Source organism: Leptopilina boulardi, unplaced genomic scaffold, assembly GCF_019393585.1.
Source record: "Leptopilina boulardi isolate dan_hultmark-lab unplaced genomic scaffold, ZJU_Lbou_2.1 LbouV2_325, whole genome shotgun sequence".
NCBI classification, from domain to species: domain Eukaryota; kingdom Metazoa; phylum Arthropoda; class Insecta; order Hymenoptera; family Figitidae; genus Leptopilina; species Leptopilina boulardi.
Genome location: NW_026137891.1, coordinates 4,413,726 through 4,432,369, shown reverse-complemented (window position 1 = coordinate 4,432,369; position 18,644 = coordinate 4,413,726). Strand labels below are relative to the sequence as shown.

The 18,644-nt window shown below is 27.9% G+C and overlaps 2 protein-coding genes across 6 annotated transcripts; one reads left to right on the top strand and one right to left on the bottom strand.

The window, feature by feature from the left end:
- The first annotated feature begins 1,095 nt into the window (after positions 1 to 1,095).
- On the top strand, positions 1,096 to 4,984 carry LOC127284692 (histidine--tRNA ligase). 3 transcript variants are annotated; one of them, XM_051310287.1, is made up of 6 exons: positions 1,096 to 1,280; positions 2,180 to 2,491; positions 3,030 to 3,242; positions 3,317 to 3,538; positions 3,618 to 4,119; positions 4,198 to 4,984. In XM_051310287.1, the coding sequence occupies exons 1-6, from the start codon at positions 1,185 to 1,187 to the stop codon at positions 4,680 to 4,682; spliced, it is 1,830 nt and encodes a 609-aa protein (XP_051166244.1). In that variant the 5' UTR covers positions 1,096 to 1,184; the 3' UTR covers positions 4,683 to 4,984. The 3 variants fall into 3 exon arrangements, with proteins under 3 accessions (XP_051166244.1, XP_051166245.1, XP_051166246.1); XM_051310289.1 differs by lacking the exon at positions 2,180 to 2,491 and adding an exon at positions 2,782 to 2,928 and having other exon boundaries at positions 1,137 to 1,280; XM_051310288.1 differs by lacking the exon at positions 2,180 to 2,491 and having other exon boundaries at positions 1,097 to 1,280.
- Positions 4,985 to 5,275: 291 nt separating this feature from the next.
- LOC127284691 (open rectifier potassium channel protein 1) lies at positions 5,276 to 17,959 on the bottom strand. Of its 3 annotated transcripts, none has more exons than XM_051310284.1 (8): positions 17,522 to 17,959; positions 12,761 to 13,325; positions 9,087 to 9,266; positions 8,588 to 8,965; positions 8,037 to 8,299; positions 7,777 to 7,932; positions 6,699 to 7,709; positions 5,276 to 6,621 (listed from the first exon to the last, which is right to left on the bottom strand). In XM_051310284.1, the coding sequence occupies exons 2-8, from the start codon at positions 12,900 to 12,902 to the stop codon at positions 5,359 to 5,361; spliced, it is 3,393 nt and encodes a 1,130-aa protein (XP_051166241.1). In that variant the 5' UTR covers positions 12,903 to 13,325; positions 17,522 to 17,959; the 3' UTR covers positions 5,276 to 5,358. The 3 variants fall into 3 exon arrangements, with proteins under 3 accessions (XP_051166241.1, XP_051166242.1, XP_051166243.1); XM_051310285.1 differs by lacking the exon at positions 17,522 to 17,959 and adding an exon at positions 14,500 to 14,523; XM_051310286.1 differs by lacking the exons at positions 12,761 to 13,325; positions 17,522 to 17,959 and having other exon boundaries at positions 8,588 to 8,984; positions 9,087 to 9,233.
- Positions 17,960 to 18,644: the final 685 nt, after the last annotated feature.

The window sequence follows — 18,644 nt, the reverse complement described above, 5'->3', positions numbered from 1 at the left end:
ATTATTTAAATATTATTAATTATTAAATTATATTTACTATTGTTTTGTATTTAACCCCAAATCTTCAAAATGATAAAAAACAATTTAATTTTAGCCCTTACACTTCACTCAATAATTAATAATGAGATGATAAAATAAAATTCAACATTTAATTTTTGCAAAGAGCCTAATTTTCAAAATTTATTTTACTATTTATTAATTCTTTTTGATATAAATCAAACTGTCTTTGTGGTAGAAAAAAAATAACCTTTCAAATAAGCAATGAAGAAATGTAAACTTTACAGTTATATATCTCCTAAAATTGTCAAGGGATTTACACATAAACATGAAATATGGTTCATAAAAGGAAAATTCTCCATATATTTCCGGAAAATATCTGGTTTTTGTTACCAAAAGACATTAAAATAAATAAATGCAAGCTCAAAAATGTAAATTAACCTCAATGGGACATTACCTTTCTGCCGATTACTCGTTGATCGTTACCTCGTCACCAAATCACCATATTAATCACCATATCTTTGTCCCATCAATATGCAACCTAAAATATTTGCAATTATTATTAAATTCACTCGAAAATACTTAAAAAGAACTAATCAACGCACTAAAATGTGCAAGCTTGCACCCTCACATCTTTGTGAAAATTTTTCGCTGAAAGCGCGCCAAAAAACTATGCCGACAATTGCGCCTAAATTCATTAAACCTAACCCTCAAATGATCAGATCATAAAATTTTTCATAATTTATTCCTAATACACTAATTAAACATATTTTCGGCAATAAAATCGTCAAATTATCAAAGAAATGGATCAAGAGGGAAGAAGAAATAGTATAAATGTGGATACCTTTGTCAAAGATTTTTCGATGGCGTTGGCGTCTTGTACATCTAATAAATTTAGCAGGCATGATTCGATTTTTTCGCAACTTTTTATAATTTTCATACAAATAAATAGAATACTACACTTTAATAACAACTAGCAATGAAAATACTTAACTAAAACTTGCCGACAAGCCCGCTAAAACGGGGAGGTCATGCGCTGAATCGTTCGGCTCGTTCCACAATGCCACCATTCCTCCGCGTCTAGACCAGTTCCATTTCACTTTAGTCCAGTCTGAAGTTGCTGTCACGTGGGGACGGATGGAATTGATCTGTAGTGCATCATCGAAAAAATAACCTCGTGGAACATTATGGCTGATGAAACAAAGACAAAACTTGTTGAACAAATAAAACAACAAGGAGATCTTGTACGAAAATTAAAAGCTGAGAAGACAAATTCTGTTCAGGTAATATTTCATTATTTTTAATATCCTACTGCGTAATTTCTTAACAACTTTCTTTCACTGCATATGGAGCACACAATTATTGAAGTTTCCCTTATTATTGTTATGAAAAATTAATTGTTTTATTTAATATATGGTAAATATTAAACATGGTAAAATATTATTATTATTATTATTATTGTTTTGTTATAAAAAATAGTGCATTATTTTTTATTCAAAAATTTCTATACATATTAGGTCATGATTTCACAACTATAATTACTCCCATATAATTATACGTTATGTTTATTAAAATATTTTGTATTATATATTTAATAATAATAATAAGCAAAATTTAAAAAAATATTTTTAAATTCACAGTAAACAATTTTTATAAATATTGAGAAAAATATGAATTTTTTGAATAAGTTTGTAGGTTATAATTTTCAAAGCGATATTAGTTATTCAAAAAAAAAAAAAACTTTCTCTAAATATGTAATTCTAATTAAAATTTTATTGGGTTTTTAGGATAATTTTCTTGTAAATGTAAACAATTTTTAGATTTAACAATTAATATTTTGTTAATGTTTACATAATTTTTTTTGCTCTACTTTTTAAAGAAATGTGTAATCAGCACATATTGGAAAGTTCAATGCGTAACTAGATCTATATAATACTTGTGTAATAACTCTTTAAAAATTGAACAAGTATTTTTTTCTTATTTTGACAATCATTATCTCAATTATTGCTCAATTGTTGTATCCAAATTGAAATTCATTTATTTTTCCATGTAAACAGTATCAGTTTTATTTCATATCAGCACAAACAAGAAAAAATATGAACAATAATAATTCATTGATAATGTTTTTAAATCAACATTGGAAACAATAAATTTCATATTTTCGAATTTTGTTTCATTTTAGGATCAAAAATCACCGACTGATATAAAATTCGAATTTGCAATAATAAATAAAGATTTGATTGATGTCAGTTATGTTTGTGGTTGGACACCAACAAACAAGGATGCTCAACTTTTTGAATTATGTAATAAACATATAAACGGTGAATTAACAAATTGGCCTTATTTGAAACGATGGTTCGATAATATGAAAAGTTATACTCCAATGGAACGTTTAGCGTTTGCTGCTCCAAAAGGAGAAAATTCATCTCTATCAATTAAAGTCGATCGTTTAATTAATCCTGTCGCTTGTTTTGATAAAAATCACGATAAAAAGGTGAGGCAGTAGTTGTGTGCTTGCCATGAAAGAATTATTTCAAAACCCTTTATGTATCATAGAAATTCTCGCACGTTTCTTTTCACTTTTGGTAAAATAAGTTTTTTTTTTAAATAAACTTACTAAAACTACAAATTATTATTATCCAAAAAAATATTTACATATAGTTAACTACTTTTATTAACATTCATTTAAATGAATTAATTGCTTTTAATAAAATGGATAAAAATAATTGGAAGAAACTTTTCTATGGTAGTTATTTGCTAATTGAAAATAATTGTTTTAAGTAGTTCGATAATCAACACTGAAGCGGAATTTTTCACTTTCATTCTGGTTACAATATTTTTCTTCATAAAAACATGTTACGTTTAATACGAACGAATTTAATCCTCACCAAACGTCAATTTTGCAATACACCATCAAACGTGGCTCCAAAGGTACGATTAAATAAATTTTCGTGCGTTAAAAAAAAATGTTGATAGTCGAACTACAAATTAATTTCAAAAAAAAATAATTCCCGTTTTTTACCCCTGTTTAGATAGCCGATGAAGTTGCAAAATTACTCGCTCTAAAAGCTCAATTAGGCGACGATAATAATGTTGGACAAAAACTTATTCTTAAAACTCCCAAAGGGACGAGGGATTATAATCCCGAACAAATGGCTTTAAGACTTGGAGTTTTAGAAAAAATTGTCGCTATTTTCAAACGTCATGGAGCAGAAACAATCGACACACCTATTTTTGAACTTAAGGTTCGTGTTAATAATAATAATTAAAATAAAAAGTTAATTAAAAATTCAAATTTAAAAAAATGTTTTTTTTATAGGATGTCTTGACAGGAAAATATGGAGAGGATTCGAAACTGATTTACGATTTAAAAGATCAGGGGGGAGAAATTCTTGCACTTAGATATGATTTAACTGTGCCTTTCGCGAGATACTTGGCCATGAACAAGATTAGTAATATAAAAAGGTACCACATAGCAAAAGTATACAGGAGAGATAATCCTGCAATGACAAAGGGTCGTTATCGTGAATTTTATCAATGTGTGAGCATTTTTTTCCTTCTTATTTATCATTATTATATTTTTTATTTCTCTTATTTTCATATTTTAATTTTTTATTCAGGATTTTGACATAGCCGGTCAATATGATCCAATGTTACCAGACGTGGAGTGTCTACGCATAATTTACGAGGCTCTAACGTCATTGGATTTAGGACCATTTTTAATGAAAATAAATCATCGATGCATTTTAGACGGTATATTTGAAACGTGTGGCGTTCCAAAAGCACAATTTCGCAGTATTTGCTCGGCCGTTGATAAATTGGACAAGAGTCCTTGGGAAGAGGTGCGCAAAGAAATGGTGGAGGAAAAAAATTTAGATGGCGCAATTGCTGATAAAATTGGATCTTATGTTTCTCTCTCGGGAAAAATAGAACTTGTCCATCAATTGAGAAAGGATTTAGAATTAACAAAATCGTCTAATGCCGTGCAGGGTCTTGATGCCATTGAAACTTTACTCAAGTACTGCGATATTTACAATATCAGCGACTATGTCAAATTTGATTTAAGTCTAGCGAGAGGACTCGATTATTACACTGGAGTTATTTACGAAGCAGTATTAACCGGTATTAATGAAATTAATATTTTGTATATAAAATGTAAATGAATATGAAAAGTTATTTAAAATTTGTGATTTTTTTTAGGAGATGACGTTGGAGTTGGTAGCATAGCTGGTGGAGGACGTTACGACAATCTCGTGGGAATGTTTGATGCAAAAAAGAAAAATGTACCCTGCGTGGGACTGTCATTGGGTGTCGAGAGAATTTTCAGTGTAATGGAATCGAAACTAGAGAATAAAGGCCAACGAACGCGAACAACGGAAGTTGAAGTTTACGTTGCGGCTGCTCAGAAAAATTTATGTGACGAGAGAATGAGAATACTTATTGAATTATGGGAGGCGGGAATAAAAGCTGAACATTCGTACAAGAAAAATCCAAAATTACTAGGACAATTGCAGCATTGCGAAGAAAATGGCATTCCATTGGCACTTATTATTGGCGAAGGTGAATTACAAAGGGGAGAAGTTACATTTCGAGAAGTAACAACGAGAGTTGAAAAATCTGTGCCCAGAAATCAACTCGTCTCGGAAATACGCAAATGGCTAGAAAATTCACGAACAAATCCCTAGGCTTAAAAAAATCTTGTTATAATTATTATTTCTTTTGTAACAATTGATAGAAAAATAATTTTGTTAATTTGTGCTATTTAATTAAGTTGCATTTTCTACTGTCTGGCTCGTTTGATACGTGAATGTTTTTTAAAAAAAATTTTTGTACAAAATAACTTGTATCATCTAGGGTCGGACTTAGACTGCCGGAAATGATTCTGATTGCAAATTACATAGTCCCGTTTATATTCATATTCAACAAGAAACCAAACCTTATTTATTGTATTTCTTAAAATAAAATAAACCATCTGATGGAAAAATTATATTAAAGTTTTAATTTAATTCTTTTTGAAAATATTTCTATTTACATTTTAAAATATTAAATTATGTTTATTTTTTTACATATATACCTGGGAATCAGATAATAAAAATCATTGCTTATTTTATGATTTTATCACATTTTTTTCGAAGCTCCGCATTGAAATTTTTGACATTTCAATTTAAAGTGTATTACACTAGTCAGTTTTAAAATGTAATCGCCGTCTATAACTAAACTAGTCTTTCTATTTAAAAATAATTCATTCATACATTTGGATTCAATATTTCAAAAATAATTTAAAAACTAAATTAAAATTTTTATTCAACTCATAATCACTTAAAAAGTTTAAACTTAAAGAAAAAAAAAAAATTCTCACATTTAGTTTGGACAAGATTTTCTGGCTTTAGGTTCTGCATTTGTTTTATCCGAACTGGTACTCGCTTGTGGTTCGGAACTTGGTTTCTCAACTGTAACTTCCATGAGGGAACCTTCTTCATTCAATGAAACCTCCATAGTTGTTCTAAATTGATCAGGATCATCTACTCTAATTTCTGACAATGAACTATTTATAAATGATGATGATGAACTCTCGGGAGTGTGAACCTGTGACATTGTTGACGATTTTCTACTTGATTCAGGGGAGGTTTCGATTGATACAATCGAAATTTTCCTATCAGTAGATTTTGTTTCTCCACTTATTGTAGAATCTGAAAAAGATTCAAAACTTTTATTGGAATCACTTGATTTTCTATCAGCCGCAATTTGCAAAGAAGATCTCGTTGCTTCAGTGCTTGGTAGTTTTGCCCCTTCCAAATCGTGATGAATGTCACTTGTTGATTTTCTCTTGAATGCAATCACACACTCGGAAGTAAATGAGCTATCACTTTTGTCCGGATCGTGGCAAGATAATCGATCATCGGAATAAACTGTCGCAAGTTTCGTTGCACCTTGATAACTGGGATATGATTTCAATCCAGCGAAACGGGGATTTACGACACCTTCTCTATTCGTGTCAAAGGAGGTACTTTCACCACCACTGGATGAGAAATCATCAGATCCGATGGTAAACGATTTTGAGAATTCATCGGATTTTCGATATTTACTAAAATCTTCACGTGGAAATAGTGAAGTAGATTCGGCGTCTTGACTTCTTGACATGTTCGAGTCAACTTCACTTTCAGAGTAACCGCGTTTATAAGAATGTTCCGCTGTTCTTGAAATTAATGGTGAGACAATTGTGACTGATTTTTGAAACGATTGTCGACCAGTGAATTTCGATGGATTTGGTCGCAAGGGTTTTGCTTTCTCGATATTTTCGGTATTTTGATCAGTGTCCGAATGAACATCAGTGAGACTAAAGGCACGAACTCGACGCTGGAGATTTTTTTTGCTAATTTGACGTTGAAGCATTCCAGCTCGCCAACGGGGAATTGCTCGCGTTTGTTGCGATTGGCCAGTCATGGCAGTTGGTACTGATGGAATTGTCGGATTGTCAGGATGAGCTGGTCTTATCGAGAAGCGTCGAAACGATTTCATCGGTGCTGAAATGCCAGGAGCGCCTTCCAATTGCATGAGGGGTTCCTTTGGACATTCAACATTGAATGACTCGTTTGTGTATGGTGGCGGTTCCAAATGATCATTCTGAAAGTTATCAAATAAAAATTATTAATTAAAAAAAAGAAAAGAGAAAATAAATAAAAAATAAAAATGAATCTTACCAAATAAGTGGAAGAATAAAGAGGTGGCGTGACAACTGGTCTTAGGGAGAATCTTCGATTTTTTGTTACTGGTACTTGAGCTAAACTTCTTCTTGAATAAAGTGGTGTTGACGTACTCGAATTGTCAACAGTTCTCAATGAAAATCGTCTTGAAGCTACATTCTGAGCGGCTGTGATTGTATTCTGTTGACTTTGACTCGCCGAGGCAAGATCCGTTGGTTGTGAGAAAAGAGTAAAGAGACTTGGAAGTTTAGGCGGTGCTCCTGTTTCTGTTCGTGGAAAATCATTAGCACCTACTCGTGATAATACTCGAAGAAAATCAGCTAACGATGTCTCCTCTAAAAGACCCTCTAAGCCTGTATTACCAGCACCAGTGTGAGTAAAATAAGCACGATTTGATGTTGACGTGTCACGATTCATCTGCGATTGCAAATATTCACGATCATGATCATCAATCTCGCCAACGGACACTGTACTTCTTGAGCAAGCATCGCTGGATTTTTTTATTGATAAACTTCTCATCCAACGTGGAAGGAAACTTTTTGGAACAGACTTTGGCAATGCTAGAGACGGTAATTTGGATTTAATATCCTTGACAGTTGGAACTCCGGATCGACGTGTTTTCATAATTTCTTGAATTTTTCTCGAAGCCGCTGGACCCGACCATGTCCATTCCTCGTTTTCTTGTAGATAACTCGTGTCTGGTTTCTCTAATCTCACTTCACTACATGCTCGTGATCTTGGCTTTGAAAATGGAATTTTATCACTACCAATTCGCCAGTCATTATTTGACCATGGTGCTTCACTGGCGAGAATTTCCTTTTCACTGAAACCCTGAACGCCTTCTTTGGTCTTTGATTCTTCCTCATCGTCCGACGGTGGTATGTAGCCTAAAATATTGACAAGTCGTGCCAAAAGTTCCGCCGGTTGGACCATTGCGTGGGCCGCAAAAGTTGCCTTCTTATCGATACGTTGAAGATCTGTTTCCGACACTACTCTTGCCACTCGAGCCTAAAAAAATAAAAGAAAAATTGAAGATTTAAAACAAAAATTGAAAATGAAAGAAAAAATTTCTCACCATTGGTGCAACTTCACTATTGGCTCTTCTTCTTGGATGAGGAGGTTCGGGAATCTCAAGTCCTCCATAGATAAGCTCCCTCAAATCAGGAAAGCTAATACTTCTCGGAAATTTCGGAGTTGGTAGATCATAATCATACTCATCTACATAGACTCTCTGGCAAAAAAAAAATCGTTTAATTGGAAAAAATATAGATTATATAAAATATAATAAAAACAAAATAAATTAATTTTTCAAATAAATGATAAAAAAAATATTACCTTCACTTTGGATAATTGCAATTCATTAAAAACCCTTCGGAGATAATTGACTTCTTTATTGAATTCGTTCCAGATTTTACTTTGTGTGAGCTTGAAATTCATGGCCAGTTTGTGCTCAATTCTTGCAATCTTTTTGCTCCGCATTCCCCGAGCAATGAAGGTCATGATCATAGCAATGTAACCCAATCCGAATGAGATCCAAAAAATTAAAAAGATCTTATATAAAATGAAAAATACACCACTTCCTTTTGTATTGTCTTGACCTGAAAAATTACATCACACAAAATAACGTTATCACAATTATTTCTGCTATTTGACAATTGAGAATATTTTTTTTTTTACTTACTTGAAGAGAAATTTCCATTTTTAGCATATTAATCAAATTCATAAATTAATAATTGATAAAAATTATAAAAGAACATTAATTTTTTATTTAAAAAGTTGATAATTTTTAAATTAGGAAAATTTTTAAATAAAAATTAAATATAATTAAAAAATGAATAAAATAGAATATATTATTGGAAAATTTAAAAATAGAAATTGTTTCTCACCTGCGACATAATCGCCAAAACCTATAGTTGTTAAAGTGACAAATGCATAGTAAACAGCCTCATCATATGTCCAACCCTCGTAGTGAGAAAATAGAAAAGCTGGGAAAAATATAAACATAACGAAACCAGGTAACAGATACATAAAAATTTGCATAGCGAGACCTGCTCGTCTAGTTTCCAAGGGTTTTTTTACTTTCTTCTCGCAAACAGCTTGATCGTGTTGATAAGATTTATATTTCTTATGTGCCTTGACAAAGACTTGCCCGAAAAATTCACCCAACTGCGTTAGCAAAATTCCATTCATTGGTATTCCAATGAGAGCATAAAAAATCATTAAAACACGACCCAGCATATTGGTTGGTGCCAAATTTCCATATCCTTAAATTAAAAATATTACCTATAAGTATTGGAGAATATTATTATATCAATTCATTGTAATTAATTTAATTATTATTAATTTCTTTACTATTTATTTAAAAAAAAAGAAAAAAAAACTTACCAATCGTACTGACAACTGTGTAGGCAAAATAAAAACTGTTGTAAAAATCCCATTTTGATTGATCTGTTTCGCCATCCGAATAATTGTGAAAAGATTTGCCACAATAGCTGCTCAATTTATCCAAAATTACACGATGATCTTTAGCAGGATTATTTGGCATATAATGTTGATTTAGCATAGCTGTGAAAATAAAAATTTTGCAAATATTATTATTTTTTTTTTGTCAGTAGATTTAAACTTGTTTATAGGAGATTAAATATTAAATTCTAAAACAACATTCTTGAAAATCTACTTTAATTACCATTCAAAAATGAATTTCATTTATTTCTGGTTTTTAAACGCATTCTAATTGCAAATTCTTATGAATATATTTTAAATGCTTAATGTAAACTGGATAGCTGACACTTGGATTTTTAAGATAAATTTACAATGAAATAAAAATTTCACATTTTTCAATGAAGAAAACAAAAAAAAAAAATGAAAAAAGAAATTTTTTTTAAAGTTTAGAAAAGAATTGTTCATATAAAAAATGTAGAAAATATAAAATAGGGTTTTTATAAAAATATTTTTTCCTGTTATTGTAAAACTAAAAAAAACATGACTATAAGGATAAACGTGTGAATATTGAGAATTGAAGATTACAATCATTAATGGAAGGGACTTTTTTCTGAATCAGAAAATCACATTCACATGAATTATGTTTATAAATTCTTGACGTCAAAAATGTATATAAATGTTGAAGTATATATGACTCAAATGTCCTCAATGAAAATATATCGCACATATATAATCATTTTATACACATATAAAGAGTTTACAATTCTATTTATTTGGCAATTCCTTTAAATTTGTCTTATATTTTTTAAGAAGGCTATCTTCTAGACAATTACGCAGTCATTATCTTATCAGGTTGTTATTTACTAACTTCATTGTCAGTTTGTTCAATTGGTCAGTTAAAAAAAACTAGACAAGTGCAAGTATTAGAAAAATGAACATTAAGGCGGCTGTATAAACTATTTTATAAAATATAATTAATTAATAATAGTATAATTTTCACTTCCTTTCATTTACATAATTGGTAATAACAGACGTGTCAACATATAAGTCAATTTAGAAATAATGTCAATGATTACATTGTTTGTTATTGTTAAATAAATGATATAAAAAAAATTATTTTTTGCACGTGCCAAGAAAAGTAATTTCTCAGTTTATTGCAGTAATTAATCTTGAGAATGTAAAACAATTTGGCATTTCTACAAATAAAAAAAAAAAAAAATGTGATTTAGGGAATAAAATTGAGGATTAAAAAATTTTGCAATTTGCCTTGAAACTATTTTCTTAATTTATTTCATACATGGATTCAAGGTGATTTATCACAAGAGGAAAAAATCGGTGTTAATTAAATTTTTTAATCATTACAAATTAGAATAAATGTTTGTAAAAATTTTATTTAAATAAATAAGTTTAAAAAAAGATTTTTGAAAAATATTAATAATTAATTAATTATTTTATATTTCTTTTTTAAAAGAGGATAATTAAACAGATGTCACATATTAATCGTAAATTCTATACGGAAAATTTTTATTATTATTGATTGTTCATTTAGATCTTTTGATTTTGATAGAGAAATCATTTATCTTTCGCTTATGGAATCATTATGCAATTATGTAAGTTAAAAGACAATCGATCATTGAAATAAACTAAAAAAAATTATAATCCCTTTAATTATGATTGTAATTTTTTATAATAAAGAATATTATTTATTATTATATTTAATTTATTATATTAAAGTAAAATTAAATTGCTACGAAAAGCGAATATTTTTGGCATCGAAAAGAAGGAAGTGAAAAAGGGTGTGTATAGATTTGCAATCAGGAAGTTTTTTTTTTCATTATATTGATGATGAATCGGATGGGTTCATGGTCCTGGCAATTGATTCTGATCAAAGTGAATATAAAGTTTGCGAGGCATTCAATGCCATAAATTGTTGTGAATTAAGGGAGTGGTGACATTATTCTCTCTTTCGTCAAAAGAGTCTTAATGACACTGACACTGGTTGCTCTGTTCAATTCTTCTTTTGAACATAACGAAATGACATTGTGAAACTGTCACCATAATATAGCCTTCCATTCTTTGAAATACTAAAGACATTGTCATACATATTAAAATCGAGGAATAATTTTACTATTCGAGTATATATATGCCTTTAGTATATTAATTATTGAGTATAATAATTCCAAAATTAATGACAATCTTTTGACAAAATTTCATACCAATTATAGAAATTATCTTTATATATTTTGATAATATTTTTATAAATATCATTTGCGTAATTAACATTATTTATTGTTGTTTAGCGGATTGTTTTAAAATTTATGAAAATTTCCACAAATTAAAAAATATTTGATATTTGATAAAAAAAAAAATTTTTACAATTGGCGGAAAATGAAATTAATAAATAAAATGAAAATTTTTTAAAAATATGCCAAAGAAGTCAATAAAATGGGAAGATATACGAATAATAAAACATTATTCTGTTTTGTGATTTTATTTAATTTTGCGGTGAGTAAAACGCGAGCAGAATGAAAAATGTGACCCAATCAAGGAAGAAGAAACATGTTGTAATTATTCATTTAAATTTACAATTCTCAAAAGGTCGAAAATAAAATTCTTTACATGTGAATTTAACAGAAATAAGTATTTTTAAAATTGTTCTTAAACAATTGGCGTTTATATATTAATTGAAAAAGAATATTTGTATATTCATTTAAATGATTTCAGTCGCGGTAAATTGAAAATATAAATCTTCTTTAACTTTAAACTGTTCTTCTTTTTAATTCTATTTTACTTCTATTTTTCTTTCTACCTCAATATTTATATAACTTTAACACAAAATTTCAATATACTATTTTTTTTATCGACCTAAGAAGAATTCAATTGTCCTGCTTTGGACATCATCTGTGATTCTGATATTTTTATAATAAAATTCTTTTGATTTAAAACCGCTCGTATATTTTACATCATTTATACACTGTTCTATTTTCCACTAAAGGTCTTATTCTGATGATGAATATAATACATGTAAATCTCATCCCTTAAAAGGATTTTTATTTCTTTTTAGAGACAATTTTTACCAATGTTACATAAAATTTAATTTCAAATTAAATTAAATGAAATTGATTTTAAATTAAATTAAAAATTCTTGTCTCGAATTTTTGTTTTGTTAATATCACAACTATGTTTATTAATCATTCCATACGAAAAACTTTTATCAATATAAATATCTTAAGTGGATCAAGTGATCGAGATTAAAAATAATTAAATTATTAAATTGATTTGAAAATATCTTCATCGACTGTGAAAACTCGTTATTTTCCTATACATTTCAGAACATTGTTTTTACAGGCACGGAATTTGTTTAAATAGAAAAAATTCTTTAAAAGTACAAAAAATATTAAAAGATTGTCTACAAATATTTCCTTTCAAGTGAAAATGATTTCAAATTTTTAAGAATTCAATTTTTTTAATAGAAAAAAGTAAGAACAGTTTAGTAAATAATAATAAAAATTTCCATAAATCAAGGCAGTGAAATTAATAAATTAATTAGAATTAATTAAAAGTAATTCATTAAGAAAATAATAAAATAAAGAAAACAAAAAAAAAGTAAGGCCCACCGTAAATTTCGATGCGTTCTTCTCTGGCCTTTTTGATATTTTCGACCTCGATACGACTCTCGATATGATAGAAGATCGATGCGCCCACAAGAAGGTAGGTCAAGAACAGCATCAACAGGACCATCCATTGCTTCTTGGACATGTTCCTCTAAGAGGTGAATATAATCTTGTTTACAATGAAAAATCCTTCTGATAATAATAATCCTTTATTAAGCGGCTCTTCCTCGAGGCCGATAAAACCTTCGTCACGAAATCATCGTCGCGGATGATTAGAAACTCATTAGTTTCAAAAGTAAATATATTTCTCACTGACACTCTTGGACACTCTTGGATTTCTCAAGAGCTTTTGTCAAAGAAGAAAAAAAAAAACTTTTATCAGTCTGACGATGATCTTTTAATGAGAACTCGTTATCTTCACGATAGTCTCCTGTATATTACAGTTATCAATAACCCAGGATACTTTTTTTTCGATTAACAAAAATATAACAGGATTACTTTTGATCAATTCTTTCTCTTCGTTGCTGCTTCTCATTCAATTTCCACCCTGTGAGCTTCCAAGTCGTTACTGAAATTTAAGAAAAAAAATAGTTTTTCAAATATATATTTCTATTCATTATTTTTTTTTATCTAATCTTACAAAATTAAAATTAGAAAACACTTTTATGATTTTTTTTCCCCATTTTTTTAAAATTGATAATACTTAAAAATTTTCAAATTATATTAAATTCTAATAATTTGAGTATTTAGTATCAAGTTTAAAATTCTTTTTTTTTTAATTGAACTTCCAATTTATTTAAAATTTAAATGTGAACTTAATATATAAACTGAAAATTAGAGTTTCTATTTTCAAAAACAAATATTTTAACTCATTCAAATAATAAAATAAAGAACGAGAAACCGATAATAGAATAGAATGAGTATGCACAAAAAGTTTTTTTAAATAATTATCAAGCTTTTTCTAATAATTTGTTAAATCTAGAACTAGTGAAGAATGCAAAATAAAATTAAAACGATAAAGAATAATAAAAATGAAAAAAAAATTTAATCAATTAAAGGAAGTGATAATAAAATATAAATAAATAAAAATTAAATAATAAAATGAAAATAAAAACTGTGAAGATAAGCTCTGAGATGTAAAGATGCTTTTACTTTCAACTTTCAAACACTTGTAATCATATAACTCGTAAATGATGAGAATATGAAGCACGATTGCAGGGTATATGTGCAAATTGTCAAGGAATTTCGAAACCGGATTGGTAGACGATCCTCAAAAAAATGTATTCCTCGCCTCGCGATTCGTTTTCGAGCCTCGAGGATCGACCTTGTTACAGATTGTTACCTTAGAGAATATTTAAACCGATTCGCTAACTGACTTCTCGAGGGACAAAAAAAAAAGAATAATCTTAAACATTGCTTTCTCAATTACCGAAATTATCATTTTTCGTTTCTATTTCATTTTCTTAGTTATTTGTTGTTCGTCTCAAAATAACGCGAACTGTTTGAACATCAATTAGATTTAGGACCCAGAAAATTTATTTTTAAAAATTTTTCACATTTATTTTATAATTTATTAACTTTTATTAACAAATAAAATATTTTTCAAAATTATATTAAAGAAGAAATTTTATAATTAAAATAAAATAACTAAAAAAAAAAGTATTGAAATATTTTTAAATTACCGCAAATTAAAAAAATGAACTTTCATGATTATTCCACATAAATTGAAACGATTCATCTACCTTTTGTCTAATTGAATAACAGGTTCAAGTTATGACTCTTATGATCGGTTTTGTTTTTAATATTCTAATTTACATCATTTATATACAAAGTGCATTTGCATGTATGTATTGAGAGACAAATGCAGAAATATTCTGTCAACCCAAGTGAAAAACGATCGATAGAATAAATAAACTTGTGAATATATAAAGTGAATCAATTGATTTCTTGAGAAAAACGTCAAAAGTAGGTGATTTATGAGATGACGATGAGCAAAGAGATGATCTCGTTTGACAATATTAATATTTGACGTTCACGAACTTTGTTTTTTTTTTGTATGAATGTTTTACTTATTTGCACTTCATCGATAAATGTTAACATCGAAAAATTCTTCTTAACCGCGTTCTCCATTTATCATAAAAATATCGTTTTTTTTTTTTTAATCTTCTATTTCCTAAATATTTCTCAGTAAAGATTAGTTTGACAAATAGATTTGGAAATGCTCAGAGCTATAAAAGAAATACAACAATGAGATTAATTTTTTTACATTTAGTCATATTTCGACTTTTTTGTTAAAAAAAAAAATTATTTTCAAAATAAATTCCCGCGTCCTTTTGTATTTGAAAATGGTTTACTTTTTTTTTACTTTGTTTCAATAATTTTTTTTACTTTAAGAAATTTATGGTTTTTTTTACAGTAATTTAAGAATTTTATTTCATTTTAAAGATTTTCAATTAACGAAACGTTTATTTTTTATGACAGAGATTCTGAATCAGTTTAACTGGTAATAATTAGTTTTTTTATTACATATTTCGAAGGATTTATGTGGTTGTAGTAAATTAGGTGAATTCGAATATAGGTGTTGTATTAATTTTAAGAGACGAGATAAGAATTTTAAAATATATATATAAATTTAATGTATAAAATATGTGTGTTTATAATTTGTATTATACTATAGTTTCTGTTCGAGAACTCGATAGCGTTGGTGGTTCTATTAGTCTCATTTACACTAATTCACCTAATTGTTTGTCAAGCAAACCACGAGATAGCTAGAAATACATTTGTCTAATATCAAACGACCATGAAAAATCATTTCATGTAAAACTTTGATTTCTGATCACTGAAAGTGATGACCCATTAAAATATTAAATTGAATTTCAATGTAAAAAGAAGATAAACCTCGATTCAAATATCTCGAAGATAATTAAAAATCAAAAAAGAAGTATTAAAAACAAATTCAAGACAAATTGAAAACAAGTTTAGAAAAACAAAATAATCTCACTTGTATATAAATTGTAATTAATTAAATCAATAATTAGTCGATTTGATCAGTGATAATTTGACCAAAGGATAATTGACATTTCAAATCTAATTAACTAATTCGTAACTTAATTATTTATTTCTTATAACGATTAATAGAAATTACAAATTTGGCTTTAAAAAAATGATTACGATTCTCATTGAATAATTCGCGGCATAGCAAATTATTATTTATTAACACGAAGCGAATCAATGTCCTAAGTTTTCGTAAAAGGAAATCACTTTAGAAATCGTCACGGTCGATTATTATGAAACAATTATGTCCGATAAATCATGTATAGAAGTAATAAATTTATATATATAAACATATTCTATTTGAAAAATAAAATTTTAGTCTCTGGTAGGTTTTAAATAAAAATATACTGTTTCAATGATTTTTTATATTCTAGATAATAACTGTCATGAAATTTTCTTTAGATGATCGTTAATTTTCTTATTTATTACGACGCTTGAAACAATATACAATTCGCAAGAAAATTAATATTAATTAATCATCACATAAGTGTGTAAATGCTCGCAATTCATGACAAATAAATTTAAACTCCTTTTTTTTAAAATTAAAACCATAAAAAAATCAGAAAAACAATTATTAATTAAAAATAACAAATAATTAAATTATATTGTTTTTTATTTTATGAATATTTTTTACGTTATTTTATCAACAAATAGCTTAACTTTCTAGAAAAAGAAGTTAATAATTATGTTAGCAAAATTATTCCTCAAACAAAACAACGGAATTTTTGTTTTTCCAGCAGAAAAAGTTCTAAGTTTATAAAAAAAAATAATGAAGAAAATAAAAAAAAATCACGATTTTCACTATTAAATACCAAATTTATTAAAGCTACAATTTGTATCAGTTTAAAATTTTTGGATCTAGGTTGCTTTAGAGAAAAATAAATTATAAACAAACTTTAGATTATGAAGGTCATCATCACTGATAATAATTAATTAATCGTCGTTTATGAATTTACATATACAGGATGTCGAAAAAATTCCGGTACTCAAGAAATATTTTTTTTTTATTCCAATAAATAAAGGAATTTTAATTAGAATCATTTTTATTTTTTTTTTTTTGAAGAGTTTTAGTTTTTGTGTCACGTAATTTAATAATTGGATGGTTCATTAAAGAGATTATACTTTTTCTATCTTGTTCATATAAGACGACCCAGTTTGTTAGTGTGTACAGAAATCAGTGGGCATTTAATACGCGGTTTATATCCGAGGCTTATCATCTTCATACATTGCGAGTTTGACTTTTGTGATATCTCTCACAGTGTTAGATTTCTTTTTTGCAAAAATAATAACATAAATTCTTCTAACAAGTTCATTATCAATTCTCATCATTACGAATTTTTATTACAGACGTTCAATTTGCAATAAGTCAATAGTGACCCACTTTAGAACAATTAAATCAAAATTTGATAATTTTTTTTCTCTTTCAATAACTCGATATTAATTTTTAAATTTCCTCATTTTTTTCAAATGAATAAAAATAAATGAATTTTTTGTCTTTAAAAGATTTCAACGAATTGAAACGATTGACAACAATTGATAATGTAACGATTGAATAGTTTGAATAACAGTTGGTAACAATTGAAACAAAGTAGAAAATTTAATCAACAAACAACAGAATTCCCAATGATATAAAACGTGAAAAAATATGACTAAATTTAGAAAATGTTATGAATGGTCCATCAAATTGAATATATATTTATTTATCCTTACCTGCATTGTGGCCTAAGGATCAGGAATAATTATGAAACGACTGTAAATCTCGGCAGGTGCGCTCTATCGATCTTTCTGTCAAGAAATCTTTCACTCTCGATCGGATTATCAAAGTGAAAATTTAATATACAGTGCCTCGTGGGAATGGTACACGTGGTCGCAGCAATGATGATGATGATGACAAAGATGATCGACGATACGATAACGAAGTGTGACATCTTTATATTTTCGGTCAGAAGCTCAAATATTTATCATTAATTAATTTGAAAGGATACGATGTCGGCGAACATTTTTTTATTTTTTTTTTGGAACAATCCACGACATCGAAACCATACACCGCACTTGGCCGAACGAAGACTATTTCGCGACGTTGAGCTTAGTATATTATTCCTATCGAGGAAGGTCTTCCGGATATGGTGGGAGAACGGGAAGCCGGAACTTCTACGAGCCACGGGTACATCTCCTGCATAAAAAATTGGTCCTTAGAAGCTGATTTCATCTTCATTTCAAGCTAACAATAATAAAAAAAAAATTATTGCAGAATACATTTAAAAAATTAATAAAAATATTTCTTAATTTTTCCCTCTATATTCTTTAATTAAGTTTATATTTCTAAATATACGAAATTTTGTAATTTACTTTTTTATAGTAAATAAATTTTTATAAATTATAAAATGTTCGAAATTAACAAGAAAACTAATTTCTATAAAAATTAAGATCATTTTTTGTCCGATACCTTTTTAGTAAGTTTTCGTTAACGTTTCTGACCTTGTGATTCTACTTCCTGTAAATCGAGCTTTTTTTGCTATCAACAAATTAATTCATTGTATTTTTATAATATAATGTATTATTTTATCATGTTTCTGACGCATAGCGGTAATACTACAATACCGTTTTAATATGTGATGCCTTTTTTTCTGAAATGTAACAATTTTAATAAAATTTGCAAAATTTCACGAAATTAAAAATTGTTTAAAACAATCTTAAGGGCAGTAATATTTTTAAAAATCGTAAAATAGGCTTTTAATTATTAGTTTTCTTTAAAAAATAAAACAATTATTACTAAATAACAAATAGTTAAGTAATAAATTTTAAATAATAAATCGATATTAATAAATAACAA